This window comes from Vanellus vanellus (genome assembly GCF_965231255.1).
Source record: "Vanellus vanellus genome assembly, chromosome: 21".
Classification (NCBI taxonomy): domain Eukaryota; kingdom Metazoa; phylum Chordata; class Aves; order Charadriiformes; family Charadriidae; genus Vanellus; species Vanellus vanellus.
Window position 1 is genome coordinate 1,385,059 of NC_138926.1, and position 20,993 is coordinate 1,406,051.

The 20,993-nt window shown below is 47.8% G+C and overlaps 1 protein-coding gene across 1 annotated transcript in view; it reads right to left on the bottom strand.

Annotated features, from left to right (window-relative positions):
• Nucleotides 1-20,993, bottom strand: part of LOC309680201 (cell adhesion molecule-related/down-regulated by oncogenes-like) — a 36,741-nt gene that overhangs the window by 4,983 nt on the left and 10,765 nt on the right. Inside the window, exons 8-17 of the mRNA XM_082493744.1 lie at nt 19,220-19,512; nt 17,164-17,341; nt 15,968-16,096; nt 14,016-14,222; nt 13,080-13,261; nt 11,611-11,716; nt 8,182-8,304; nt 6,376-6,603; nt 5,030-5,304; nt 1,063-1,142 (exon numbers count right to left, since the gene is read on the bottom strand). Coding sequence (XP_082349870.1) covers nt 1,063-1,142; nt 5,030-5,304; nt 6,376-6,603; nt 8,182-8,304; nt 11,611-11,716; nt 13,080-13,261; nt 14,016-14,222; nt 15,968-16,096; nt 17,164-17,341; nt 19,220-19,512 — 1,801 coding nt within the window. The remainder of the gene's footprint in view (nt 1-1,062; nt 1,143-5,029; nt 5,305-6,375; nt 6,604-8,181; nt 8,305-11,610; nt 11,717-13,079; nt 13,262-14,015; nt 14,223-15,967; nt 16,097-17,163; nt 17,342-19,219; nt 19,513-20,993) is intronic.

Consider the following 20,993-nt stretch of genomic DNA (forward strand, 5'->3'; position numbering starts at 1 on the left):
CCACAGCCTGCCTTGAGAGCAGACAATTGGCTTCTAACGAAACGGGAGCTCGTTTTCCCCAGGGACCAGCCGCGACACTGGTCTGGACAAAGCGGGCCCAGCTCTACCTGCGAGTCGCTAGCCCGTCTCCGTCACGCATACGCTTACGGAAGGAGGAAGAATTCAAACCCTATTATATTTTAAAAAAAGTAAACCCAGAAAAATAAACTGAACAGGTTTTCTGCCTTCGACAACACTTCAATTTCAACTCAACTTCTCCAGATGTACACCTCAAGGCAGCTAACGGTTTTAACAAGACAGAAAATTCAAAGTATGATTGAAAAAAATAAAAAAAAAAACCCAGAATTTACCCGTCAGAGCGGTCCAGCCTGCCTGACTTTCAGGCCTATTTTCAGTCATTAAAATAACTAGAGATTTAGTCAGAAGCCCAGAAGGATATTCTTTAAGAATTTCAAAAGTAAAAAAACCTAATAAAAATCCAGACTCCCAGCTACAGAGACAGAGTTTTCCCTTATTCTATACGAGAATCCTTTATTCTCCCGCAAGAACTGCATCCGACACCAACAACCGGCCTGAAGAACCTCAAATCCCATGTTTTACGGAGAATAGCACTGCGACAGCAGAGCTGTGACTCTAGTTCATTAGTGTTCTTAAGAGAACGGCAGGAAACGCGAAACGGAGAAGACCAATGAAATCCTATTTGACAAACTCCATATGGAATCATTTTGTTATCTCCAAACTGCAAAAAAAAAAAAAAAAACCCACAGGAAATCAGGTTTAAAAATAAAAAATTCCAGCGCTCAACCTGCCTCGCCGCTTAAACAGCGTCAGAGGAACACGCGGAGCAGAGTGAGCTCTGGGGGTTTAATAACTTGTTTTATTCCATCCCACGGACAATCGCCAACCGCCCTTCCTCGAGTCCCAGGTGACGTGGAGCTCCTCCGCCCCCTCGGCCAGGACCCAGGCTCTCGGCTTTCGTTTGCCCCAGCTTTAACGCAGCGCGCGCAGGGCGGGTTTGCGTCGGGGGAAGGTACCGCCTTCGGGGGGGGGGGTTTCCATCACCTGTTATTGTTCCGACAATTTCGGCAACTGATGCACTCCGTGGGGTCGGCCTGCGGCGCCGCTGTGTACATCCCGCCGCCCTGCAGCGGGAAGGATTAAAAAAATAAGTAAAATATTATTAATAATAATAATAATAAAATCAATCGCTATTTGATCATAGGAGAAATGGTCACCCAGAGCGGAGAAGGCAGTTCACAGAATCAGAGAATTGTCTATGTTGGAAGAGACCCTTGGGATCACCGAGCCCAACCATCTGCCCTACTCTACAAAGTTCTCCCCTACACCACATCCCCCAAAACCACATCTAAACGTCTCTTAAACACCTCCAGGGATGGTGACTCAACCACCTCCCCGGGCAGTCTATTCCAATGTCCGACCGCTCTTGCTGTGAAAAAATTCTTTCCTAATTTTCGGTCTAACTCTACCCTGTTGGAGCTTGAAGCCATTCCCTCTTGTTCTGTCATTAATTACCTGTGAGAAGAGACCAGCACCAACCTCTCTACAGTGTCCTTTCCAATAGAGAGTGATGAGGTCTCCCCTCAGCCTCCTCCTCCTCCAACTAAACAGTCCCGGCTCCTTCAGCCGCTCTTCGTAGGATTTGTTTGCGAGGCCCTTCACCAGCTTCGTTGCCCTCCTCTGCACTCCCTCCAGCACCTCTTGTATTGAGGTGCCCCAAACTGGACACAAGACTCGAGGTGTGGCCTCACCAGTGCTGAGTACAGGGGCACAATCACCTCCCTACTTCTGCTGGCCACGCTATTTCTAAGACCAGCCAGGATGCCGGTGGCTTTCTTGGCCACCTTGTCAGCCACTTGTCAATTAGAACCCCCAGGTCTCTTTCTGCCCGGCAGCTTTCCAGCCACACCTCCCCAAGCCTGTAGCGCCGCAGGGGGTTATTGTGGCCCAAGTGCAGGACCTGGCACTTGCCCTTGTTGAAACTCATACCATTGACGTTGGCCCAATGATCCAATCTGAGTCCCTCTGTAGAGCTTCCCTATCCTCCTGGGAATCAACACTCCTGCTTAACGTGGTGTCATCTGCAAACCTGCTGATGATACACCCTCTGTCCTTATCGAGATCGTCAACAAAGACGTTGAACAGAAATGGTCCCAACACTGAGCCCTGAGGCACACCACTTGTGACCGGCCGCCAGCTGGATTTAAATCCATTGAGCACCACTCTTTGGGACCTTCCAGTCAGCCCGTGCTTGATCCAGCGCATCGTATGCTCATCCAGGCCGCGGGAAGCCACGAGAATTGGATGGGGGACAGTATCGAATGCTTTTCCAAAGTCCAGGTGTACAACAGCAACAGCCTTTCCCTCCTCCAAGATTCTGGTAATCTTATCATAGAAGGAGATCAGGTTGGTCCATAAACCCATGCGGACTAGGCCGGATCCCCCAGTACCTAGGCCGGATCCCCCGGTTGCCCATTATGTGGGTTTTGATGGCACTCAAGCCAGCAGTTCAGCGCCAGGCAGCGCCCCAAACCCTTTCGCTTCGTTTTCCAACTCTAACCACCTTCATCAATCTTCAGATGCGTGCCCCGTAACGCGGCCCGGCAACACTGCCCTATTATACGAAGCCAAGCGGAGGGGGTTCGCCAGCACGCCCGTCAGTGAAAAGTAAACAGCCGCAGCTTCGACGAGCCCGTGCGGTAATTTCCCTGGTCCCTTTTCAGCTCAATACGCTCAGGCTTAATTTACTAAACACACCGTAAATACGTTTATTTTTAACACCGATGACAGACGCGAAAGCAAATTGCTGTTCGTTAGCGGACTGTGCCCGTTCGGGGGAGAGAGGGGGTTAGATTTGCGGGGCTGATGTCACAACACAAACCCATCCCACTTTCCTGTAATTACTCCGATTAGATCGGTTTACTTCGCTACGCTGATTTCTGAAACATTGAATATTTTTACAGATGGGGCAATTCCTTAGCCAGCAACGACTCTGGGCGAGAGGGATTTTGTGCTGTTAGTTTTGGCTGCGGGGGCCGTTACAAGCAAGTAAAAATGCCCAGATTAACACATACCTCATTGTTAAAGACTAAGCGGACACCGACGCGGCAGCCGCTGGAAAAGGGCGCCGCGGAGCCGGGCTACCGGGCTGCCTTTCAGGAGGGGAACCAGTTTGGGAAAGCTCACCCCATTTTTGCCATTTCAAAGGGTGGGTAACTTCTAACAATCCCTATTTCCGCAAAACCAGGGCTGATCCTTAAGTTTTTGAGGCTGCTATAGGCATTTCCTCAGCGCTCCCTAATTAGGCTTGATTGCCATCCCGGCCAGTTTCTCCCTTCCTCATTTACGCCAATCAACGAAACAATAAAGAGAGTCCTAACGAGGATGAGAACCTCCCGGTTCCTCTGCGCTGCCTCACCCGCGTGCCAGTCCCGCTCCTTCTACGTGGGAAAGGGATCGCGTGAACTCAAACTTTCTGCAACACGGAGGGGAGGGGGGGGGCAGGAAAAATAAAAAAAAATAAAAAAAAAAATAAAAAAAAAAGGCAAAACTCAAGCCAGTCGCAACCGAGATGGCGGCACTGCACGTCCCACCTCCAGCTGCGAGCGCCGAGACCCACGTCAGCACGTGCTCCGTGCAAAATCCATCCCCCCCCCCCCCCAAAAAAAAAAAAAAAAAAATAATCAAGAGGGATAAAACACCAACGCCAGCCCCCGAGCTTTCTCCCGGGTGAGCTTTTGAGCACCGCAGATATCTTCCCCTTCCCGAGGGCTCGTACAGTCGGAGACTTTTGGAAAGTTTCACCCACCGGGAGGCTGGACAGGTCCAAAAAAAAAAAAAAAAAAATAAAAAAACCCCAAAACCAAACACAGTTTGGGCCTCGATTGCTCTTGAAAGCGTCCAAAAAAGCGGCATTTCTCGCTACACCAGCGGAGCAAAGACAGAATCGGGTGAAAACCCAACTGGTCTGGACTCAAAGCTGGAGTTTAACCGAAGTGGCGACTACTGTGCAAGCGCTAATTTGTTGTTCAATAAAACGAAGCGCTTGTGTTCAATTACCAACACAAACAATAGCCCCATTTCCCCCCCCCCCCCTCCCCCTCCAGAAACAGCATGGGTTATTCAGACTTTTGAACTTTTTCTTTCAGTTTTCCTGGGCAATGTTCACAGTTTTGAGTAAGTTTAGTAAGTCTGAATGCAAGCCATCTGTTTCCATAGACAATAATGAAATCATTATTCTCTCTTGGAAACGGGACGCATTTCAGCAAATGAAGTATTTTTCCACAGCATGCAAAGGCTGGATCACAGACTTAAATTAGTTTTTAATTTTATTTTCGATTTCAAAACAAACAAACCAAAAAAAAAAAAAAAAAGAGCCTGTCTCAACAGTCACAAACAAGGGACTGAGGGGGAAAAAAACAAAACAAAACAAAAAAACACCAAAAAAACCCCACCCAAAACGCAGCGTTATTACGTTGCTGCATTTCAAGACGTATGGGGCATTTTATTTTATGGAACCTCCTGCTACATTCGTGCTTTGCCATAATTAATAGCATTGCTTAGAGTTACAGATCCGAAACAGGTGGGGGGGAAAAAAAAAAAAAAAAAAAACCAAAAAAAAAAACCACGGGCGATCCATAAAGCTGCAGAATAAGCAGCTATAATTAAATCTATTTAACTTGAAGATTGAGAAATACCATATGCACAAGTAAAGTATCTCAGCCCAGGACCGAGGCGTTCTCAGAGCTGACATGCTGTTCGGAGGAGGGCAGAGGCAGATTTCCCAGAGTGAGTGGAATTCTTGCCGTCATCCGATATCCTCAAATGAAAACCACGATGTTTGTATCGCAAATATCAGCCCAGTTGCCTCCTCTGGGATAAGTAATTTAGCGGAACTGGCTGTTATCAATGGCTGAGTATTTCCCCCCCACCCCGAATTATGTCCGCTTCTCCAACCTCCGCGTAAATCCCAAGGTCTAGGCTGAGCCTTCCGCCCGCTGGAAGAGCTTACGTTCACAAGACGGTGGGGATGTTCGTAGTCCACGCGCGTCCTGGGCAAGGAGTCGCCGTGCCCCGGGTACAGCCCGGCTCCTCCCTTCACCATCCCGTTAACGCCGTTAGCAACTTTGTGATGGACGTGCGGACAGCCGTTGCTCGGGCCGCCGTTGCTTATGAAGTTTCCGTGGAGGCTGCCGTTGACTCGGCTGGTGCCGGGCAAGGTCGCGTACTCGATCATTTGCCCGCCGATATCCGCCCCTCGGTAGAGGTAGCCGGGAGGGTCGTACTCTGCAAGAGACGTTATCACCGAAAGCGTTATTTATTGCCAAATGAGAGGTTAAACCAACGCCTCTAAGAAACAAAATAAACTTCTTTTCTCTTTCTACAGCTTTTGTAAATTAACTGTAATAACTAAGTGCTTAGCACACAAACGTAGAAATGCAAAACAGACCCCTCCCGGAGAACAGACCGGGAACGCAGGTCCGAAAAGACTCAGCTGACGTCAGCCACTACGAAGAGCGTCCTAAAACCAGGCCATTCGTATAATCCATAGGCCCTTTGCCGTCTGCTGCAAACTGCTTCCAGAAAAACTCTCCGGGCCGCAGCTGAAGACGTTATCTTATCTCACAAGAAGTTTCGTTTCATTTCCCTTTGTCAGAGAGCAAGGACGTTTCAAAAACAACCACGGGCTGCGCAAAGAGCAAGGCCGATTTCGGCGTTACGACCAGAAAAAGCGAGCGAGGGGATTCTGCCAGCGCGGCATCGTTTGGCGGGTACAGAGCGCCTTGCAGAGCACGCTTAAGCGCCAGCACGTCTGCTCAAGGCTCCTAATAGCAAACGGACGGGTTTTCCTCATTAACACCTCTCTAAAAGACTCGGACATTGAGCGCCATTGTACTGCGGAGGGACTGAGAGGTAACAGGGGACTTCTCCGAGTGCTGCGAGTTCTTTTTCTTTCCAGATATACGGGAGAGATCCGGGGTTTAAGCCTCCCCGTTTTAACAAGTACTTACGATTACACGCAAGTTCTGCCAGCGGCAGACACCTATGCAGGTGCTTAAAGTTAAACACAAGCTGAAGAAACTTTGCCCAGGCGTTTCACGCGCCGTTCTGCGGGTGAAGCTGCGGCAATGCGAGCATCGGTGCAAAGAAACCGAGATGCTGCTGCTCTTAAAAAAGAAAACAAAACAAAAAACCACTCAAATCCTCACCTAAGGCACACCTAGGATGGACGAGTCTAAATAAATGCCAGTTGGCTTATAGCAGGAAACCGCTTCCCCTTCATAAAACGTAATAAGAACGTTACTAATTCTACTCCGAGAATATTCTCATCGTGCCAGGAAACCAGAAATCACTCACTCTGCATGGCGTTTTGCTGGCGGTTCTTCCACAGGCACATGGCGATGAAAACGATGAGAATAAGGACCATCACGCCAAGGACGCAGCCCACGATCAAGTAGAGCATGTCACTGCTGCGCACGGGGCCGTTGGAAGGACCAGCTCCGCTTCCCCCAACCCGGTCGGGGGGATTCGGTGGCGTGCTCAGGTCCTTCACTGGATATTCGGATGCTCCCGGCGTGCGTTTCACTGGGCGAAAGAAGAGACAAGTATGGGTACGTTCGCTAAATGCGTTTTATAATTGTGTTTTTTTCATAACGAAGTGAAAATAATAATAACGACTGCCGAGCTCGAATCCTAATGCCTCAAAGGGAAAGCTCCCAAGTCAATATTAAAACCCATAACGAGAAGGCCAACTACTATTGGGTAATAACTATTTGCCTTGGAAAACGGTTATTATCCAGCTTGCTAAGCCTCTCATTGAGGTCACTCGAAACTTTAACGAGCAACTCGACATACGCGTGGCTAGAACTGCACTAACCCCCAACTCGAAAGAGCGCAAATCTTTCCACTTCTGAGGTCAGGAGAAACCACAACATGCATTTCTATCGCCTAACCGCTGCCAGATGACCTGCTTTTTATCTGACGTGAACCCTGCTAACCCCGCTTTCAAAACCATACTATTTAAGATACTAAGAGCTGAACAGAAAAATCCCCGAAAACGAGATGCTAGGCTAACCCAGGAATCAAACGTACAACTCGTTTGCAGTTCGGATTCATTTTCGTTTGACGCCAAGAACCGGCAAGAGGAGCCCGGCTTCGGGGGCGAAGGTGGTCGGAGAGACACAAGCACCTCCGTGCAGGCGAGTTGGATAAGCTGGATCGCCCCCATAAGCCTGGAGGAGACGCATTTTAAGGAAGAGCCGGTACGAACGACAAATTACATCTTGCCAAGTTTAAAATTAGGGAGGAAAGTTCCATTCCTCACAGGAGGAAGACCAACCGCGCGTGTGGCCCAAAACCCTGCAGCTCCCAGCCCTTCTTTCAAAGGCTTCGCTCCTAACTTCGCTAAACGTTGATGCTTCTGCTCCTACAGGGCTTTTCTCCCTTTTTTTTTTTTTCTTTTTAAAAAAAAAAAAACAACATTTTTTCATAGCACTGCATTTGAAGTTTACCGTCTGCATTTTCCCTTTACAGCCTTACTTGGGTTTAGAGATTAAAGGAGACAGGAATTCTTCGCAAAATAAATGTGACTGCCATATCTGACACTTCCAGAGAACAGTACAAACTTTGTGCCAGAGGCACGCAGGATTAGGGATGGAGGCAGCCAACGTAACCATCAATGGCTGTGGTCTGCACTTACACAACGTGTCACAGAGCCCCGAAGACAGAAAACAGACGTACAAATCAATTCTGTCATCTTCGAGAGCGTGGTTGTTCTCCTAAGGAGAGGCTATCAGCACCGCAGAAGAAAAAAAAGAAAAAAAAAAAAAAAAAACCACCAAAAAACACCAGCCCAGAACAACAATACTATCTCTTAGGCTGGGCAAACCCGCAGAGTTTTGCTAAGAGCCTTTCTAGGGAGCGCAACGTATCAGTTTCCATATGTTCAAAACAATCCCAGCTTCGGAAGACAAAACAATCCTCCAAAACATTCCAGAAAATTACTGTCTTCGTGGCGCCGAAAAAAAAAAAAAAACAAAAAAAAAAACACAAAAACACACACCCACAACCAAAAAACACCCCCAAATTCGACGCAGAGGCTCTTTCACGCCACAAAACCGCCACCTTCACGCGGTCCCGCAGGCGGGCGACGGCGGCGCTCACCTTTGGTTTCGCAGATCATCACGTTGCTGTACTCGCTTTCACCACCTTCGTTATAGCACTGCATTTTAATGTCGTACGACGTTTCCGGCTGCAGGTGATTTATCAAGTGCCATTGCTTCGTACCTATGGGGGGAGAGAGAAAAAAAAAGAAATAAAAATAATCAATCAACTGCATTTCGTTTACTCGCACGAGCCAGAATTAGGTATGAGTACATCGCAGCGTCTCTATAAAATACAGGGGGTTTACAGCACAAAAATCTTTCAGGCTTATGTGAAATCGTTAAGACGTGCGTTGTCTTGGGAAATAGATTCTTAGAGGAACCTTTTGCTGAATAAAAGTGTGGAAGGGTTTCGCTATTTTCAATTTTTTAATTTTTTTTTTTTTAATTTTTTTTTAAATATCTTTCTCTACAAACCCCAGAAGTCATTGAACTACAAAAACCAGACATCCAAGCTTCCAGCATCTGTTAACTTAAAAATCAAAATTTCTGGGTGTCTCAAATACGTAACGGATGAAAAATTGGGTTTAGGACGGCTCATGCTAGCTATTTACAACACTCGGGGCAAATAACAAGGAAAAACCGGCACAGAAAACAGGTTAAACGTGGGACAGGGGAAAAACTCCCCCGTGATAAGACCCTCTCCCGCTTTGCCGTCCCGCAGGATCCTTAAAGACGGGAGGTACCAACCGGAGCCGCCCCTTTTCGCGGGAAGGATACATCTGGGCTGCTCAGCTCCGCCGAAACCGCAAATAATCATCGAACGTGCGGTTTATTAAGCGTACCGGGAAACCAAATTAGCCAGCGAGGCTGTTGCTCGCGCTGCAATCTCCTCTACTAGGACGGTTTTAGGCATCTCTGGCTCCCGGCCAGCGTTTCATTTAGACACCCTCCTGAAGTACTGAGCGCTTCAATATAAATCACTCTCAGTTTTTACTTTCACGGGCTTGTGACAAATTTTAATAAACAGCGACCCTTTTCTTTTTTTCTTTTTTTTTTTTTTTTTTTTTTCTTTTAAGGGAGTTTAATTAACTGTTTGAGTACTCTTTAATCCCTCTTGGAAAATACCACCTTGAACTGTTTCCACTGTTTCTAAGAAGCTGTCATACCACCTACTGATTTAAGCATTAATAAAAAATAAAATAAAAAAAAAAAAGCCAATTCGGCTGGTGGGGACTGCGTTCGAATCTCCCCCCTCCAACCCCCTCCAGGACACAAACCCGGGTGCGGATATTGGGGTCTCCAGGAGGACCCCATCTCGGTTTCGGGAGGGGAAGCACAGCACGGTCCCAGTTCCATCCCTCGCACGCCCATGGGCGAGGGCGGACAAGCCCTGGGCTGAAGCTGGAACCGGCCTTGCCCTAAATCGCACGTTTTTTTCCCCCCAAGATTCATAACTCGGTTTTCCCGTCGCCCCCGCCCCCAAGCATTCCTTTCGGTAATTACTACACCAGGTTTTAGGTTTCCGCTTCAAACCATTAGTGGAACTGGAATCAGTACAGGCACTTTAACTGTCCTCTCCGTGCACCATTAGCGAGGAAAAACATTTAAACAACTGACATCAGACTGCATTTACATTTAAAATTCAATCTCCCGGACCCTCGAAAGAGAGAAATTCAGCCCATCAGTGCAGATTTGGCTTTGCTTTTGCTTAAAGCTGCTGAAAAATACCGAGGAGCCACCCGAGTCAAGCTTTTCGCTTGGTTTTTTTTTTTTTTTTTTCTCTTGAAATAAAATCTGATTTTGCCTGTAGCAGCATTTATAAGGGGGGGGGGGGGGGGGGGGGGGGGGGGAAGTTTTCTGCGGAGTTTTGAATGTCTCGAAAGACAAGACTTAACAGGAAAGGGTAAGGAAAGCCTACGGCAAGTCCTTGGCTAATACAGGCATCCCACCACTCTTTCCACAACTCATGCAGTCATTTCAAGATAAAATTCCCTGTCAAAAAACAGACAGATTAATTCAAAGGTAACGGGGGGGGGGGGGGGGGGAAGGGGGGGGGGAACCCAACGTGAAGAACAAGTGATTTACGGCAAAAATACCTCGAGTCACATGTTCCTCTACATATTTCACATCCAATGCTTCCAATCATGCTTTCATTGAAAGTAGCTCTCTCTTTCTTCCCCCCCCCCCCCAAAAAAAAAAAAAATTTAGGGGAGCGCAGTCAAGAAAAAAGTTTTAAGTTTAAATATTTCCACCCAATGAGGTTTGTGTTGCAAACTTTGGCAGAGCAGAGCAGCTGCTAATGGTTTCAGAGTGCCACAAAGAGTTCAATACACACACACACACTCTCTCTCGGAAAAAAAAAAAAAGAAGAAAAAAAAAATCAGAAACAAGCTAATTTCACAGCACAGCAGAGCCCGCTTAAACATCTAACTGCTTAGCATATAAGATTTATAAACACACAAGTTTCATCCAGCACAGGCTAAAATACATTTGGGGATGAAGGCACGGACTGCATAAGCTTCTTTAAAGCAACGCAGCTCTGGATCCGTAACGGCTTTGCAGCGCGCAAAAGCTGATGCCACGCATCAAAGTACTGTGCGGAGTATTGTCTAGCAGGGGAAAATTTTCAAAATAAAGGCCCGTTCCTCTTGCGACTGAAATAAATGAGGGGGGAAAAAAAAAAAAAAAAAAAATAATTCACGTCATCGGGACGGAATGAGATCACTACGTTTATTCAGCCCAAGCAATAAGGACATTAAGTAAAATATTTTTTAAAAGGGTTTTCCACTTCTGGACTAATATAGACATTATCTAATAACTTCTTCCAGGAAAACGATGATCTAATACGCACAGGGGAAAAAAAAAAAAAAAAAAAACCAACAAAAAAAACACCAAACCCAAAAACCAGAACCTGATTAAAAGGCAGAACGAAGCACAAACATACCTGCGTCTGCAGCGTACGGCAGCACTTGAGGCTAAAAGTAACTTCCTTCTAGCGGGATAAGCAATTAAGCAAGGTAAGAGGAGAGAAGGCTAATTACACACAAGGTGCCGCCTGGCTTCGAAAAATCCGTGCTGGGCTAAAGCAGCTTAAAAGCCAGGTAGATATTGGCAGAGTCTGTAACGAGGAAGCGCTGCCCCTGGGTTAAAATCTCGTTTACGCGGCTTTCTCCTTCCTCGACTACTTTAAGCTAAACCAGTTTAGAGAGACCTACGTTAAGGATTTGCGGCAGCGTAACGCGCCAAACTTAAACCCGGTGTTTAGTTCTCAAGTTTCCACGCAGGAGAGGCTTCAGGAGGAAGAAGCACGTTCACGCGTGGGCAGAATTTGACGTTGGGTAGTTGAGCTAGCTACTTCCGCGACATAGATTGTAAAGACCTCGTTTGGGAAAAGCGGTTTAGATTTCGTATAAACACAGCCAACGCGGCTACGTGATGTTCTTCCCCATCGAGCAGCGTTATTAAGCACGCGTATACCGCGCTGTACCTTCTACGATATCCCTCTTGTAGTCGCTATCGTTGTCGCTGTCCGTAGGCCGATAATAGATATAAAATCCTTGGATGGGCGTGTTGTTGTTGCTTGACGTGATATACTACAAGAGGATTCGAAAAGACCGCGTTAGAGAAGAAAAATTTCATCCCGGTCCCGCTGGGGCCGTCATCGCCGTAAAAAAAAAAATACGCGGGTTTTTTTTTTTAAGGAGGTCAGGCAAGCAAGGTGGAGGGGGGAGGTTTGCACGGAAGCTACGACAGAAAAGGGGATTATCAGTTGCCGGGGTCGCGTAGACGCAGCTAAGGTGGAGCGCAACGCCGGGGGGGTTCTCACGGGGCCGCGGGGAGAGCATCCCGCCACTGAACTCCTCGCAGCAGCGGGGGGGGTGAAAAAAAGGGAGGGTGGCGCGGGGACAAGCGGCTGAGCTGGGGATGACACTGTCCTCCCACATCACTTAACCGTCAATTAGGGTTTGACCACGAACGGCCCGAAAACGCGCGCGATGGATGGAAAAAAGTTAAGACCATTTTTACTTCAGAAAGAGAGTTAAGGTCACTCTAAAACTCGGCTCGAGAATATTTGACTGCAAGTTACGTGGCCTCCTGAGGAACCAGAGGTTATTTTAAGTTTATTATCCTTAACATCTCTTAAGGCTGAGCTAGCAGAGCAAACTAACACCGGGAACTCTGCACGTTAAATCCTCCAAAGTCCACCAGGGGGGTTAGATTTCAAAACAAGAGCAAAGAATTTCTGTGGGTTTCAGTAAGGACTTTAAAAGTACTTGTTTACAAAAGACGAGGTAACAAGGGGGAAAGGAGAACGTTTCTCTAACGCGAAACCCCTACTGGCCGCGAGGGAAGACGGCGGGTTTTAAAACGCAGCGCCCGCTTCCAGCCATCGCAGCCTGGATTGACAAAAGCAGCAGGAACCGCAGGAAACGGAGCCAACTCGCTCGCGACTCACGGCACCGAGAGGGGTTTGGACAGAGTTAAGCCCGCTGGTGCCTCTCGATACGTCCGTGCCAAAGCAGGTGGACTAAGGCGGCTGCAGCCTTTCACCGGAGCTGCCAGTGGGGCTCACATCTGGCGTAAGCCGAGGAGGCGCTGCGTTGGCACCCCCAGGGAGAGCTGGAAGGGGAGAGCGAGGCGGAGGAAGGCTGGGAGACAGCGCAGGAGGCGGCGAACAACCGACAGGGCTGGCGAGGAGGAGGAAAAAGGGGTGGGAAACGGGGGGGAAAAGGGCTCGAGAGGCACACGGCCCCAGCAGCTCCCCAGTTCTACCATACAAGCGCGATGTATCTTAAGCCGCCGGTAGGAACGAGATCCTCTCTGAGTCTCGGGGGGGTTGGGGGGGGCAAAACCACCACTCGCTGCTCTGCAATGGGCTTTTAAGCCTTGACTTTTAAGAGCCAAAGCTGTAAAAATTGGTCCGCAGCTGTGAGAACAGGAGACAGTTATACCTACCGTCCATTTTAGCATGATCTGAGTGTCGCTGATGGCTTCGGTATAAGCAATGTGAGGTCCTGCGATAGGGCGGTTGGAAAACCGGTTGGTAAATCCGGCTACTTGGTACGGGCGAGAGGCTGCACTGCGTGGGCTCTCCCCGTAATTGTTCACGGCAATCACACGGAACCTATACATTTCTCCTTTAAAGGAAAAAAAAAAAAAGGGGGGGGGGGGGGGAGAGAAAGACGACTTTGTAGCAAAACAAGCACTAGAAACAGGATTCAAGGAGAGACCAAACAGATTTCTGCACAACATCCAGTTAGAAAAACTGCAGGACTCATTGCCACGACTCACGTGGACGTCAGAAATACAAACAGCGTCTGAAAGCGACGAGGGAAACTCACTCCAGAAAAATCCGCAGGTTATTACACGCAGAGATGGAGACGCCCCCATCAGCTCAGGAAGTCCCTCAACCGCAAACTGGTGAGCGCCGAGAAGATGCCTCAAAGGACACCTGTCCTCATCTGTTCCCCCTACTCTCCCCCTCTTTCCCCAAGCTTTCGGGGCTGAACTCGGGGAGAAATCAGGACAGATGTTTTTCCATGAATGCATTTTTCTCTTTTTGTGTTTTGAGTGCTTACTAGAAGGACAATTAAGTTAAAAATAGCAATAATACACAACCCTCCTCTCCATGTGAACAAGTATTAAATTATGGTGTTTTTCCCCCCACACACACTTGGAAAACCAGAAATCAACTTGAATTCATGTAACGAGCTCCTATTTCACACGCACAAATAAAACCAAACCCAACCGACCAGAAACAGGATCATCCAAGCAGAAGTTAAAAACGAAACACCCAAAGAGTTGCAGTATTCTCTCAGCAGCAGCGCAGCCATCTAAGCAAAGCCAACAGCAAAAAAACAGCCGTGGTGAAGGAAAGATCATTTTGGATACCTGGCTCCAAGTTACGAACTTCCACCGACAGCTTGGAAGGAGAAATGTTCTCAGCCGCAATTAGCCAGTCGCTGTTTCGACCCAGGCGTTTATACTCCACTTTAAAGGCAGTGATGGGGGAGCCACCGTTCGCCCGTGGTATCCACGTGACGTAGACGGATGATTCTGAGGCTGTGGAGATCGTGGGTCGGTCAGGAGCTTCTGGAACTGGAATGAGAAATTCAGTTACAAGAGGATTAGAGTCAGCTGAAACTTCGTTTTCCGTAGCAACCCATTCAACTAGTTGCGGATGGTTCAGTAAGACTTTATGTATTAACGAGGAGAATCTTAAATCCTCCCGTAATAACTACTCTACTCCCCTTACTCTTCTGGAAAAGATGCTCAAAGAGGAGAAAACAGAGGGATCAATTACTTTATCAATGGAATAACCCCCCAAAAAAAAAAAGATACGGTGTCGCACTACCCCAACCCATCTCTACGTGGAAACGGAAACGTATACTAAAGTGAACAGGAAAAATCCGGTTATCATTTTCGAAACCCCGAAACTCCCCCGAGACCCGACGAAGACTTCAACCCATCCGTGTCAACGAGCACCGTATCGCCGCAGAAAGGAGAACGAAGAGCAAACAAAGCGTGCACGAAAGGATATACTTACTGAACTCACTTGAAGTTACAGACAGCAGTGGAACAGAGAGAACAGAAAGAGGCGGCGTTAGTAAATCGGGCGATAACGGTTCTGACAACCGACGAGAGCTGTAAGGCTTTACTAAACTAGTTCGTATTCATTAACTCGGAGCCGGTCACCGACGAGGGGAGGAACTGAGCAAGGACCAGCAAGCCAGCAGCTTTTGGGGGGCACGAAGCAGGACGAGCACTTGCAGGCGGGCGCACACAAAGCGTCCCCTTGTGTGGCTCCTCTGATATTTAGCACCGTCACGAGCGTGTGACGCTCCGTCACCTGCGTTATTAATAAACCTCTCCGTTCCCCTTTGGTTTCAGCCAAACTTTAGACACCAAATCACCTTTGAGGTCACAGCCCCGGAGTAAATTTGCCTGAATCAGGCCCCCGAGTTCCAAGGCTGGGGTGGGCGAGAAAAAGGGCTATAAACATGCTGATTTCACTGGAAACCAGGCTGCAAATCACACCTACTGGGAAGCGGTTGTATCTCCTTGCCGTCAGAAATAAGGCTGTCCCTGGGAAGCCGCAAGAAAAGGTCGAGAACAAATACGGGCCCCTTCAAGAACTTAAAAAACTCTGACATGGGCATCCCCCATTTCCCCCTCTTCCTCTGGATCTTTCGCAGTGGAAGAGAAGAGGAAACCCAGAGTGTTTAGCAAAAAAAAAAAAAAAAAAAAAAAAAAAATGGAACGGCAAGTTTAAATAGGAGCAGCAAGAACCCGGGTTACACGCGAAAAGGCACAGTTGGTTTTTGGTTTTGTTTTGTTTTTTTTGAGCACCACGCGTGCCAGGTAACGGCATCCTTGAAAATATTATACGTCCACTGGATTGGGGCGCGTTCGCTAAATCCGGAGCTTCAAATACCCCACCCACAGATGCCGAAGAAACGCGCTACTACTCGGTGACTTAACATTGCCAGGGAAACCCGAGGTATCGAGGCAGGCAGGTAAAATGCCAACTCACTTGAGCGGAATAAGGCGGCCCTTCCCTTAGCCCCAAAGTACAAACTATGATTTTTTATTTTTTTTTTTTTTTAACTCTGGAAACACGCAGAAGAACAGAAAAATCTAGCAGATGCCTGACCTCACTCACGGAAGTCCCACAAGAGAGAAAAAAAAAAAATAAATAGCTGTAACAAAGCAGCCCAGGGAATAAATAGGAAATCGAAGAGGTAATACAAGGACCTAGAGCAGCAATAAACACGAGTTAACTTAGATGCGTCTGTCCGCAAACAACTTTTAAATCACGGATTACAAACCACCCATAGCCCTACCTCCGCTGTGTCGAGACGGGTCTGGAAGGACGACACCGAAATTATTCGTCCCTTCGTGAACGACGGGATGTTTAGGAACGCCGGCTGGTGGAGACGGAGCCTGAGTGTTTTTGGAGGACGACGTTCTTTCTAAAGAAACATTCGATATACAGTGCGTCAGCTCAGGGATTGGATAAGAAAACGCTGTTCGTTGCTTCTCACCGTACGCTCAATCACTGGCTACCAAAGCCCCGGCTGCAAATCACAAATTAAGCAGTCAGGACAGCAATTAGGGAGTTTCCTCGTGGGAGCGAGAGAGGGGACTTCCCCAAAACATCTCGCTTCGGGGATAAATGACCGTTCATCCACGGCAGTACGCGCTTTGCGGGGACGCCACCGGCTCCGGCCCAGGTTTCAAAAGCCCCCTCTCATCCCAAAATTACAACAGGTGGCGAAAACCGCAGGGCGAAGTCCACGTCTCGAGAAAGAGGTTCAATAAAAACGCTACGGAAGCTGCGTTTGGCCACGGCCGGACCCGGGCCACCAGGCTGAGCGGACTTCTGGCCTGTGGCGGTACGTACGTACCACGAACTCGCAGATTTCACAAATACATTACATTCTTAGTAGAATTTTAAGCTACCGGTTCTTGTACATCGGTATGAGAACCGTCGGTGGTTGTTCGCACGCTTCAGAGCGAAGCCACCGGCCTCCCGTGCTTGAAAGATAGAAATCGCTTTGATTAGAAACGCTCTTTTGCTCGTCGCTGTCTGCGCGCAGCTACGGGCACAGCTGGTTTCTGGGCAGCTGAGAGATTTTCACTACAGCTTCTGCAAAGCAAACCAGAAGCAGCTTTCGCTGATCTCTTGAAAATCCGATGGCGCGGAGAACTTCTTTTTGCGATACTCTGAAAAACCTGAACAAGGACAAGCTGCTCCCCGACTTCGCTCCTTTAAGCGAGAGGAACCTCACGGTATAAATCTTTAATAATCATCCCCAAAAGAATATCATCAAGCTTTTAACAGCTTTTACTTACCGACAGCGATGGTAACGCTCAGGAAATTTTGCCCCGCGGCTATTTTAGTTATTAGAGGCCGCTCTTTAGCGATTAAATGGCAGAGCGTTCCATATACGGCTTGAGCAGACAACGTAATTTAATGCAATTTAAACAAATGTCCTCTCGAAGGCGTAGGACACAGGGAACATTGTGCTGCGCCTACCTTTGCTGGTGCGAAACGTCAGCATAGCGGGCTGGCCTTCGCCAGCAGCGCTCCTCGCCACCATTAAAACTTCGTACAGGCTGGAAGGCTCCAGCTCGGTGAGCCGCAGCTCGTTCTCGCTGCCAGGGACACGCACCGTCTGCCAGCTTCCCACCGCGCCGCCGACGCCGTCGTCCAGCTGCGCGGGACAGGGAGAGGCGGCTCAACATCAGCAGCACAGAACCCGACGTAACGCTCAAAAACCCCTCAGCGCTTTCAGCATCCGAGGAACCTCCGTCACTCGCCAAAAAAAACCCAACTCCTTATGGTTTCCTACATCTACCTATGGTTTGTCGCCACGCGCTCCTGCCACAAATCGGCACTTTTCAACTACCTTCACGGGGCTCCTTCGATAAACTTGACTTATTTTCCCCCTCTCCATACACAGGCGTGCACTTGTCTTTGGGGGGAAAAAAAAAAAAAAAAAAATGGTCATTTTTATTTGTGGCTAAAACTAGCAGGAGACCAAATGGTTTTAAAGGCTTCAGTCGGTCTTTAGCTGGCAGCGTGTGGGACCTTAGAGGGCCGGACCCAACACCCTAATGAGAAAGATACATTCCCCGAGCTATCCCAGCTTTTCCTGTACTTCGGCAATTTAAAAATATTTATTGGCTGAAATGGGCGACAAAATTATGTCTTAGTTATTTCTTGAGGTTGAAAAAAAAAAAAAAGTTCAGCAGGGAGACCAAAGTTTCGGGTTTTATTAATGCATGTTTCTTTTCTTTTTTTTTTTAATTTTTTTTTTTTTTTTTTTTAATTTAACAGTCAAATCACCATCTCCATTTAAGAAAGGGAAGAGATTCAGGGTAGTCTCTTAATGCTTGACCTTTACAGGAAAACACTACCCCAAATCCCAAAGGAAAAGACAAAGACTCTACCAAAAATAAACTACTAAACAATATAAGACTTTAATAAAACATGGAAGGCAGATCTAAATGCTGCGGATTATCAAAGGTTATGCCAGAGGTCTTTGTTCCGAGTATTTTCTTCCGAAACAACCACTCTTCTAAGGCTCTTATTCCCCCAACTTTTTTTTTCCCCCCCCTGCCTCTTTAAAAGAGGGAAAATCAATACAATAATTTAACGACACAAAGAGAACACCACCCTAAAAAAAGAAAAAAAAACCAAAACAAAACACAACACACGGCAAACTCCCTATGGAGAAATGCCCGAGTGAACACATTTAACGTGGAAAGGACTGTTATGAGTGAAGGGTAAGCATCAAAAAGGTCAAAGAAGTATTCAAAGCTTTCCGTGCTTACGTGAACCAACCACCTTTGGATGAGAAACTGTATCAACAGACTTTGGCACCGGGTTTTCAGGAACTAACAGGTCAAAAAAAAAAAAAAAATTAAAAAAAAAAAAAAATCTAAGCCTTCCCCCCAGGCTAAGACAAGATCAGGATGTAGAGGATTAAAAAGCTTATGAAAAATAAACCAAACAGCTTTGCCATGCAGAAAGCTCTTTGCTTGGAAGAACGGGCACAGGCATCGCTCGGTTCGGATTTGAATCAGAAGAGCTGACCCGCTGACACACCATGTTTTAGGGACACGCTAGGTATCCGCTTAGGAAATTTTAGTTCACCTTTGCATTTGGCAATTTCAGTTTAACAGCGTCTCTTTGGGACGCAGAGTAACAAACTCTTTGACACAGCAGGCCAACGCCGGGCTTCCCTTCCGACCTCAAACGTACTCGCCAGACTCGAGCCGGCACGGACGCGTTTTTAACATCGCTGAAGTGCATTCAACGTGCCCTGAAGCCCCATTCCCCACAGACCCTAACGGTACTGTAAAGGAAATAAAAGCCCGGGCTCCGCTGAATAAATCTCACTTCTAACTAGATAGAACGGCGTACTCGTGAGCAGCTTCAGTCGGCCCTAACACGAGCTGCCTGGGCGGCCACGGTAACGTTGCGCTTCACCCGTATTCCCTCTCCGGCCCCGACACCACGTTCTTGTCCCCGGAGAAACCTAAACCAACGAAATCCGTCTGCTTCGACGGCTACGGAGAAGCGTTACCTTGCGGTATTTCACAAAATAGGCGTTGACGGGCGAGCCCCCGTCCCTCCCCGAACGCCACACCAGGTTGTACGTGTCCGGCTTCAGCGTCTGCGGGGGGCTGAGGATGATGGGGGCTTCGGGGGGAGCGGCGGCATTCGAGGCTTTTTCCGTTGCAGCTGCACCCGAACGCCATTTTGTCGGAGGCGCGCTCGTAAACGCCCGTTCTGCCCCAAAACCACCGTGGCTTTCATCGCTCTGGGCAACCTCCGCAGGAGCCATTTCTTCCGCTTTCGTGCCCGTTTCTAAAGGAGCTGCAAAGAGAGGAGCCTGGTTACACCTTCACGATGACGTCCGCTCGCCCCAGCGCAGGGGGGGGGACAATAAAGTCATTTAACAGCGTCATTTCCAAACCAACCCCGCTGCAAAAAAAAAAAAACAAAACAGTTTGAGAGATGCCTGCACAGACCCGAGCCCGGTGCCAAGCTGTGCCCTTGTGCTCTGGCTTTTATTTTATTTTTTTTTTTTTTTTTTCAGAGCAGAACAGTATTTTTTTGTTTGTTTGTTTGTTTTGAGGGGGGTGGGGGGGGGGTTTACACAGTAGCAAAGAGAGAAAACCCGAAACGTGACACCCGCAGGCACGGTTAGACTAGCGCCTCTGATAAATTAAGTAGTGGCGATGCACATTAAAAGGAAGAAATAATAATATACAGCTACACTAGTGACACAAACGGAGTACTTTTAAATTAATCGCAGTTGTACAAGGAACTTTTCATGGCCTGAACTGGCGCACGCACAAGAGGACATTCTCCTGCCTCAGTTTCTGAGGTTTCGGCTGTAATTTCGATCAGCTTCGAAAGCTGCACGACTCGGCTACTTCATTTGAAAGTTTATGCCGAGAATAAACTCGGTTTACAGGCAGATCTAACGTGCAATTTAATACCAACGCATTTCTAGAAATCCCGCTCCAGCCTCCTCCATCCTATTTACTTTGCCTGCTATGAAAAAAAAGAAAAATTATATATATATATATAAAATATCAGTAGTAAAGGGGCCGCGAGACAAAAAAAAAAAAAAAAAAAAAGCCCTGTTCAGCTGACGTGGGGCTTCTCAGCATTCCAGGCAGGAAAGGGGTGGCAGGTTGGACATCTGAGATTATCCAGGACGAGTAAACGTCAGTGCTTAAACCCAGAACGTTTGGGAAGCGGCGCGGCTCCCTCCAGGTCGCACGCTGCAGCGCCGAGCCCGCCAGATGTTCTTAGCCCCGTCCGTCCTTTCGGATTTGTGTAGGTTTACGTTACGTGCCGGGGTCTGGAAAGGGGAAGGGAATGAAGGGAACTTGGTTTACAAAACAAACAAATTCCTCGGTAACGTAAAGCCCAGGCAGCCTTCGCCTGGCTGACTCGGATTCCTCCAAACCTCCATTAAAATACCAGCAGCAAGTGTGGTTGCTATTTTTGGCCGCTTTTTTTTTTTTTTTTTTAAAAAAAAAAAAAAAAAAAAAGCTGGGAAGGAAAAGTTCTCTTTTCAAATTGAAGACACGCTCTCAGCAAGCGTTCCTCGTTTGTTCCTTCCTATTTATTTAGCGGTGCCGCAAAGCTGGGAGATGGGAAAAAGGGAACAATGCGGGGAGGACATCCCCAAAGCCAAAGACGGAGTTCACTAAAAAACGTCAGACGCTCCTCGGAACGATCTCCAAGCGAGGGGGTATCTACCACTGTCAGCTGAGCGACGGCAAAGGGATGCACCGCCGCGTGTTAATATTGGAAACAAACGCCACATCCGCCGGAGGAGG